An 8,646-nucleotide genomic window follows, 5' to 3' on the forward strand; every position below is an offset into this window, starting at 1 on the left:
GTGTGGAGGCCCCAGGACCACTGAGCGGAAGCGCCCCCCATTAGCAGCGGAGCAACGCTGCTATGAAATGTTTCAACCAAGCTCTGTGTTCCTCCCAGGCGCTTATAAAGCTCAGATGTAGCGATGTCTGGACAAATACAAAAAAGCATTTTTTCTTTTCTTTTCTTTCTTTTTTTTTTTTTTTTTTTTTTAAAAGGAAAAGAAAATAGNTACAAAGGAAAGGCATGAATTTCCCCCCTTTCGGTAAAAAGCAGTGTGTGATGAAGTCTGGAGCACAGGAGAGAAGGGTCTCACATCTGGAAGCCTTTCGCACACAGCTATAAAATGTAAAAACTGACCCTTGGTAAAAAGTGCTTTGTAACAATATATAATTTGTGTCTTACGCCTGTGAGAAAGAAAAGGTTTGTTTTTTATCTGCAGAGTCCTTTGCTCGCCTCCCAGCTGGTATGAAGCTTTCCCATGAGGGACTTATCACCCTACTCTTCGTAGACCCTGGGAAGAGAAAGCACCCACGTTAAGTGGCTCAGACCATGACACAGGCAATGAATGCACAGGCCGGGGGCTAAGCCGCTGCGTCCTTGTGTTTGGGAATCCCCCTCCCGGGAAGGCAGGAGCTTGGGAGAAGTAGCAGTGGTAGGGGAGACCCCTCGGAGGAGGTCATTGCACAGACCTCAAAATCTTACCCGAATCTGGCTCTGTGCATTCTCAACAGCCTCCACCTCTGCAATCCTTAAACCCCTATGGAGCAAGCCCTCTCTATATAGGAGGAAACTGAAGCACAAGGGACTTAAGATTTGCCCAACGAACACTGAATGTCAGTGGTGGGAACGAGGTCTGTCCCCAGCGTGAGAAGGGACGGGGCAGGGGAGGACAGGCGTCCCCTCCTTCATCTCAGGCTTGTATCTTCCTTTGTGTTTTGCCCAGAGAATGCATGTCCTCCAGAAGAATGCTAGTTCTGAGGACTGGAGGGTGGTGCTGGGGCTGGGGCTGTCCCGGGGGCCTGTGGTTCAAGGTCACTTCCTTTAGTGCTTGTAGGGCCTGCGTGACCACCCCTCCTACCCTGTCACCTCCCAGACTGTCTCTGTTTCGGTTCTTAAATCCCTTCTTTTCTGCCCCTTGGCTGTTTCAGGGCCATGCTTCATACTCGCCCCACCAATTCCTCTGCCTCATTCCTTATTTTGGAGTCAGACCGCCTGACGGTGCTCCGCCTGCTGCTGCTGTTTCCTGTGGCCGCCAGGGGCTCTGGGCTCTGAGATGCGGGGCTGCTCCTCTGGCTCCGCGGACCAGCAGCCCCTGGGCCTGCCAGGACCCCACAGACTAGCCTGGGCCGGCCTGCTGGCCCCTTGCTCCACCCTACATTTAGCATTCTCTCGCTATCTCTGCAAAGAGGACTCCACCGTAGTTCCTTTCTCTCCAGTCTACGTTCATGGAGACATTTCCAACCTTTTACGGCAGGGGGAGGTGAGGGGAGGTGGACAGGGCAAGGGATGGCCCCCTTCCTCTTCCAGGATGCCTCGGCCTGTGGGCAGGGTCTCAGCTCCCTCCACGGACTGGCCCCGAGGTTAGCCCTGTTCCACGTGGATGACGCAGGGCCTGGAGAGTGGGCAGTGGACAGGACAGGTCTTGCTTTGGCCACGTGAGCTGCCTGCCCTGACCAGAAAGAGGGCTTCATGCCCGTCGCATCTACAGGAAATAACCTCTTGCTCTCATCAGTTTCTATTTCAAGCAGTTGCAGACGAGGCGGTTTTGGAGGCAGCACAAAAGGCTCTGGTAGTGGGGTTGGACATGAGTGTGGGCTGTGGGGGAGCGGGTCCTGAGCTGAGCCTCGAGTGGAAGGGCCGGGGCGGGGTGAGCAACAGGAGGGGAGGCTCAGGCAGCTGCTCTGGGCAGGGGCAAGGTGACCCTGGGAGGCCTGGCTGTCTGCCACGTGCTCCCAGGGAAGTCGCTCCCCACCTCCACTTGGCCTTGGTGTCCCTCTCTGAGGATGGGGTGCTGGGCCCAGCTCCCAAGGAGGTCGCCTCTGTGTGTGTGTGCACATGTATGCGCGTGCTGTGTAGGTACAGGAGTAGGCCCTGAGTGTGGGAGTAGTAGGTGTGCTCTGGGACAGGCTCACTCTTAATGTGGTGTGGGGAAGCCGGGAGCTTGCCAGACAGGGACTCCAGGAAATGAGAGAGGGACAGTCATCTTCTGATTGTGGGGAAGCAGAGCCCAGAGAGGACAGGGGTCTAGTTCACAGCTCTGGTCATTTGGCCACAGCTACCCCTGAGACTAAGAGTGGCTCTGCTTTTTAGGGGTCAAGTCCAAGGTCCCTCCCTGCACCTGTGTGGGAGGGAGTCTGTCAGCTTTCTGGGCAGCAGGGGGCACAGGCAGCATGTGGGGGGAAGGGTTTGTTTCTCCTCATCGGGTGGTGGTGCCCAGTGCTGCAGTTAATAAACATGGCTTCTTAAGTGGCCATGTCTCACCACACAGGCGTCCCAGAGGTCCCAGAGGGCCCCATCAGCTGCTTGCCCGTCCACTTGATAGAGGGAAACGGAGGATCCAAGAACTTAGGTTACTTTAAAAAGAAGAGGAATTGAGTCTACGACTTAAATGTTAGCATGGTGCAAACTTTAGTTCGCAGAAGGATACATTTTCCATGCTTACAGTTGTCCGGAAGAGCGAGAGCCCCCTTTGTGAAGCGGCAAGTTCCCTGCCCCATTGGGTTACATGAGTAGGTGTGGCTCTCTGCTCGCATGGCTACTGTGGTGGGTGTTGACCCCTTCAAGGGGGCTAGAGGCACTGGCTGGGGTCTCAGAACTGGGGCTGGGGGGAAGGGAGTTGTGAGGAGGTGGGGGGACGCATACCTGCGCTTCTCGTTCCAGGCGTTGTACCACTTGATGAACCGCTTGGTGCTCTGCAGCTTGGGGTGCAGGCAGTGCTCCTGACCCCGGTACCTGGACACGCTCTTGGTGGTGATGCTGAAATGGAGCAGCGCGGGGTGCAGGATTGAGGAGCCTGAACGCCGGCCCTGCACTGTGGCCTGTGGGTGGCCCTGCTCTGTCCCAGGCAGGGCGCTGAAAGGCTGCGGCCTCCTCCCTCCTTCCAAGGGAACGAACCCGTGTGCTTATTGCCTGGCTGCCTCTTTGGAAGGTTCTGGGTGTCCCCTTAATCTCTGATTTCTCATACACTTTAACCCTATATGGAGTGATTGGCTCTCACTTTTTTCCTGGAGCTCTTAGGGTCTGGGGTAGCCCTCCTACCCCTGGCCCCACCCCCCACAAGGCTGTTGTCTAAAGAGCTCATGCTTCCCTTGGAGAACAAAGTTCCGGAGACCCTCCCAGCTCCTCTAAACCTGGGATTGGAGAGGTGGAGAGAACTAGTTCCCACCCAGTGCGCACACCAAGACCTCTTTCCTTGGATGCAAGGAGCTTGCAGCAGACATGCTCTGCACACACGGTGGTCTCTGTCTGACCCTTCAAGCCCCAGAGCCCCTTGATCCTCTGAAGTCTGTCCTGGGGCCGGGGCATTGCAGATCCTGCAGGTAAGTCTTTCTGGCCTTGCAGCCCATTTCAATTCCTGAGCCTGAAGTCCCAGTTGTCTCAACCCCCAGCAAGAAAATAAGAGCTCCCCTCGGGCCTGTCAGCCAGTGCACCAAACCGAAGGAGGCCCTAGCCATGAGGCAGAGGAGCAGGTGGCACTGTACAGAGCGTAGGGCCTAGGTGTAAATCCCAGCTCTGTCTGTAGGACCTTGGGTAACCTCTCTGAACCAGTTTGCCCATCTGTAAAATGGGTTTAATAATAGGACCCACTTCTTAGGGTTATTGGGTAATGAAAGGGTATAATGTATACAGAGTGCCGAGCACCCGGTAGATGCAAAGTGGAGAGCTCCTGTCATTAGTAATTGTCTCAGAAGACGAGATGGCCAAGGAGGAAGAGAAGCCTTAGTGCGTGCCCTCCATCCTGGATGGGGAAGGCAGGACTGTGGCCCAGAGCTGCCATGCCCCCCTCAGCCTGCGCTGGGCCAGGGGGGCAGGATTTAGGAAGAAGCTTCTGGGTAGGGGAGGAAGGATGGTGTTCCCGAGCAAAGGACCACCTAGGGCACGTGGAAAAGTGGAAGGTGAGAGGTGCCGCTCCCTGAGCGGTGATGGCATGAGCAGGAGATGATGGTGGGCTGGGGAATGAGCTGAGGGGGCAAAGAGGGGCAATTGGAGGCTGGATTGGGCAGAGCAAGAAGGGAGGGAGAGAGGGCAGGTAGGGCCCCGCAGGTTCCCAAAGGCAAAGGGTCAGGGCACATGCGCCGAGTTCTAGATGGGAGCAGGGCCACCCGAACTGTGTCTCCCTGTCGACGGGGAGAGAATATTGACTCTTGCCACCAGAACGGGGGCAGAATATTTCTGGGCAACTTGTTCTCATCCCTTCTCTGTGCTCTGAGTCTCCAAGGCCCCCACTGCAGCCTGAGCTTCCTAGAGCAGGGCTGAGTCTTCTGCTAAATGCTGTGGACTGGTTTCTGCCTTCACTCGCCCTCCCTGAGACCTGTCGGGTCGCTTCCTGGGTCCTGTCCTGTCCTGCTAGGTTTCATTCGCGCTCTGCTAGGTCTTCAGGCCTGGGGCCAGGCTTCTGAGTGCAGTCTCCTTGCTCTCCTCTCCACAGTACCTGGCTGCTCTGTGGGAATTGAGCCCACTGCTCTCTCTGCCGACAGGGCTGCTTTTGCACTTGCAGTGAGGGGATATGGCCAGGCCTGATGAAGATCCCCTCCTCTGTTAGGTCACTGCGTAGGCCGAGGGTCCCCAACCCTGAAGGTAGGGGCACCAGTGGAGACGCTCTGTCCTCCCACCACAGTCCTTGATGCTTGTCACAACACTCGGACTATGAAACTCGCTTGTGAGGTGAAGATACGAGTTATATTCCCAGCAGTCACTCCTGGGTTCTGTGTTCCCTCTCCCCAGTGGGTCTGGGGTGCCGAGGGTTCGGGTAAGAGTTCACTGGACATACGGCATAAATGGCCCTTTATAAAATCTGGAGTCGCCTAGTGCAAGAACTCCCACTTGCAAAGCACACTGCCCTCGCCACTCCACCTTCAGCCTCATCAGAGATTTCTGGGTGGCACAGGGTGAGCTGAAAACTTGCTTTTGTTCAGTGTTTGTGGCTGAAAACCTGGTTTGGCAAAAAGTGCTGGCCCCTCATCTCATCTAGGGACTCTTAGGAGCTTGAGATGGGAGAGGATGTTCAGCCCTTCAGTGCTGTGGGCGGGGCTAGGTGTGGGTGAAGGTTTAGGAAGGGGACTGGTGACTATGTTTGGACCTCCTGAGGCCACTGCAAATTTTCACAAGGTCGTATAAAGCCTTCTCGCACCTGCCTGCTGTCAGTTTCCTCTCTATACTGAAAAAATTTAGTCAGGAGAAAGAGTAAACTCGTTTACTGAGGGTCCTTTTGAGAAGTCTCTGCACCCCATACTCTGGTGCTCCTTCCCTGCAAGGTCTTGGCGGCTCGCCTTGGGGGATGGGGTGGTTTTCAGTACTTAGAGGAGTGCAAACTTAATTGGCCATGTCCCTGTCATCTTCAGCCCCCAAGCTGGAGGCTTGTAGCTTCAGCCCCCATGAAGGGCTTGTAGCTCCTCCTTCAGCTTGTGGGAACACTAGCCCCCACCAAAAAGGATTTTTGGAAGTTTTTCTGGACTTGGGTCTGCTAGGCAAGGGGCAGAGTTTGATTTATGTGCCTGGGCAGGAAGGCAGTGGGGTTCAGCTTAAGCCTGGTGGCTTCGCAGATTCCCCTAACTCCATCCTGACTGTGCAGCCCCCAGGTGGCAGTGTGTGTGTGTGGGGAGGTGGGGGCTGCCTTTGCCTGCACTGGTAGGGGCCTTTGGGCCAGCGAGTCCAGCGGATAGAAGGCACTTGCCCAGACTGAGAATAAAGTGTGTCCTGTTTCTGGGGGAGGGGAAGAGGGGCCAATGGTCTGTGGCAGACCACAGTAGCTGCTTTGCCAAGGGCTTCCTTCCTGGCCAAGTGCATACTGATGGGGAAACAGTGGTGCTGGACTCAAGTGGTTAATTGGGAAGGCAGAGGAGCAAGGAAACTCCGTGTTCCCTCACTCTGTCCCAGTTTTTAAAATATTCCTTGCATCCCCACCAAGCAGGGTTCCAGCTGCATGGCATGTTAACCCCAGCAGGTCGCTTTGCACAGCGCTGCTCAGGCTCAGGGACCCACAAGAGTCCAGCTGGCAGCGGAGGATCAAGGATCAGTCTCAATGAAATCACTAGCAGCCAAATGCTGACTGTGGTCCCCTGGTAGGAAGAAGGCTCTGAAAGGAGGGGTGGGTCTGAGGGCTTTTAAGACAACATTTGTTTGAATTCTCTCTCCAGTAACAGTAAGGCAGCATGCCTCCCAGTATGGGTGCAAGTTCAATAGTTCTGGGGGAGTTTGGAGCACTTTCAATCCCGATGTTCTAGAGTTGGCACGCCCAGAGCCATTTAACCCTTGATCAGCTCAGAAAGGTGGGCAGCACAAGCACCAAGGCTACCCATTGAATCTTAGCAAGAGTGAGCTCCCAGAGGCTGTTTCCAGAGCACAGGACAGTGACCCTCTTTCCAAACTCTTTCAGACTGTCGCGCCAGCGTCCTAAGGACTTGCTGGGCAATTACAAAAGCTAGTCCAAGGCCTTGCCAAAGGCCCAGAGGAATGTTTGTTAGCCCCCGCCGACCCAGCCCCATGCTGTGCCCCAGCACCAGGTTAAGAGCAGCCCGCACACATGCTCGCTGTGAGGAGCCAGAACTCACATAACCATCTTCTCCTCGCAGTGCGGGTACTTTGGCTTCATTTCCAGCTTCTTCACGTCGCTGTATCGAATCTTGGGCCCCTTTCGGGAGCATTTGCATTTGGACCCTGGGAGAGAGAGCGCGCGGTGCCATTCAGCTGCGCGCGCGGTCTCCTGCCCCCGACCGCCCTAAGTGCCCACCCAGGACCTCCGGGGCCCCTGGAAGCCCAGCAGTTGGCGCCCAGGCGCCCCAGGACGTGACGGGACGGCGACAAGAGACCTCCCGGGCACTCACCGTCCACGCGTGCGGCGCACAGCGCCAGGAGCAGCAGGAGCAGCGCGGCCGACAGGAGCCTCATGCTGGCCGCAGGGGCGCGGCGCGGGAGCAGGGACTGGGGAGGGCGCCCGGCCGGCCGGCTCAGCTCTCTCTGCCCGGGGCGCGCCTCCGGCTCCGCTCGCCCCCGCTGCGCCCGTCGGTGGGTGCCGGGTGCCGGCTGCGCTGCGCTCAGGGCTCCGCGCGCTCTCCGCAGCCTCCCTCCGCCCGCCCAGGCCTCTTTTAAATCCGCTCCTGCCCTCGCGGCAGTGAGCTCATTAATATGCAGAACCACTCGGTGACTCACTGAGATTTCTCAACGAGGTGGGGGGAGGAGACCTTCCCCGCCCCGAGATCGCGATCACCGCGGCGCACACCCGGGGCCCCGCGCGCGCACACACACTCACACCGGCTGCCCTCCCGCTTCTGCACACGCTTGCACACCCGGACTCCAGCCCGTGCACACCGCCAGTGCCCCGGCCCTACGGCTGCTCCGGACACTTGAGAGGCTGCCGAAGGGCGCTGCTTTCCTGATTCCCATGGTTCCCTCTGGCCAGACAGGCCTGCTGTCCAGAGGCACCGAGAGACCCAGGCCCAAGGCCCAGATCTGAGAACTGAAAGGGGTTTGGAACAGGTGCCAGGTGTGAGTGCCAGCAGGCCTGACTCCTAGGGCGTGAGTTGCCCCTGTTGGGCCAGCAGCCTTGGTGGCCAGAGCACACGGCCAGGTCTGGAGGGAGGTTGCCATAGGCTGTATAGCCATTGCGAAGCCATTGCCTGTGGTCACTGGGACTGGCTCCAAGGGTGTGCGTGGGGGAGATTCGGTCACTCTGAGAGGAGGGCTTCCTAAAGTTGGTATGTGGCAGAGCGAGCTGCCTGCCGAGTGGTGAGAACCAGTCAGGGGTTCCTCGCTGTTGTACCATTCTGTAAAGTCTCTGCCCAGCAGGGAGACATGGCCGTGGCAACCATCTGGACCAAGTCCATGTTCCAGGCATATGCCAGGCTCTGTGGCGTAGTGCTGTGGGCCAAGGCAGGGCAACGGAGATTCCTGCTTCCCCAGTACCAGTGCAAGTGACCTCACTACTCCAAGCTTCATTCTGTCTTCTGTAAAGCAGGAGTGTCCCAGTGCGTGCCACAGGGTGGCTGTGAGAGGTGTGGAAGATCAGACACGTAAAGTGTCCCGCCGATTGCCTGCCCCGTCGTTGGTGCCCAGGAAATGTTACCCATTGACATCATTATAGTATATATTTTAACATATGTTATTCTGATTCTCATAAATCCTTTTCTAAGTTGGTATTTTCATTCTTTATTTGACAGGCATGGAAACAGGCTAAGAGGGAAGAAATAGCTTGCCCAGGATCACAGAGCCAGGGGGCGAGGCCAGGAGGGGCCCTGGTATATGTGGCTGGAGAGCTGGGGCCCCAGCCTCTGGGCTATCCTGCCTCCCTTGGGCACTTGGGGAAGTGCTTCCTTCTTAGACCCAGCAACAGGGGATTGAGTGTCTCAGGCTCCCAGGGTCCCTGGGCTTGGCTCCCAGGCCAGAGCCCAAGCCAGGGCAGAAACTGCCAGGTTCTTCCAACCCACACAGCTCCGTGCTGTCAGCCCAG

General features: G+C 57.0%; 1 protein-coding gene across 1 annotated transcript; it reads right to left on the bottom strand.

Annotated features, from left to right (window-relative positions):
• Positions 1 to 210: 210 nt before the first annotated feature.
• Positions 211 to 7,172, bottom strand: CXCL14 (C-X-C motif chemokine ligand 14). The gene is made up of 4 exons (XM_077768674.1): positions 7,025 to 7,172; positions 6,752 to 6,857; positions 2,844 to 2,957; positions 211 to 492 (listed from the first exon to the last, which is right to left on the bottom strand). The coding sequence occupies exons 1-4, from the start codon at positions 7,086 to 7,088 to the stop codon at positions 477 to 479; spliced, it is 300 nt and encodes a 99-aa protein (XP_077624800.1). The 5' UTR covers positions 7,089 to 7,172; the 3' UTR covers positions 211 to 476.
• Between the last annotated feature and the right edge of the window lie 1,474 nt (positions 7,173 to 8,646).

The sequence above is a fragment of the Crocuta crocuta genome, unplaced genomic scaffold (assembly GCF_008692635.1).
Source record: "Crocuta crocuta isolate KB4526 unplaced genomic scaffold, BGI_CrCroc_1.0 scaffold64, whole genome shotgun sequence".
In the NCBI taxonomy this organism is placed as follows: domain Eukaryota; kingdom Metazoa; phylum Chordata; class Mammalia; order Carnivora; family Hyaenidae; genus Crocuta; species Crocuta crocuta.

Bases quoted from the DNA above. Each gene is read 5' to 3' on its own strand.
- CXCL14 (XM_077768674.1), bottom strand. From the start codon at position 7,088: ATGAGGCTCCTGTCGGCCGCGCTGCTCCTGCTGCTCCTGGCGCTGTGC. The intron at 6,858-7,024 runs GTGAGTGCCCGG...TCTCTCTCCCAG, and splicing joins GTGCGCCGCACGCGTGGACG to GGTCCAAATGCAAATGCTCC. The intron at 2,958-6,751 runs GTGAGTTCTGGC...GCTCCATTTCAG, and splicing joins TGCGAGGAGAAGATGGTTAT to CATCACCACCAAGAGCGTGT.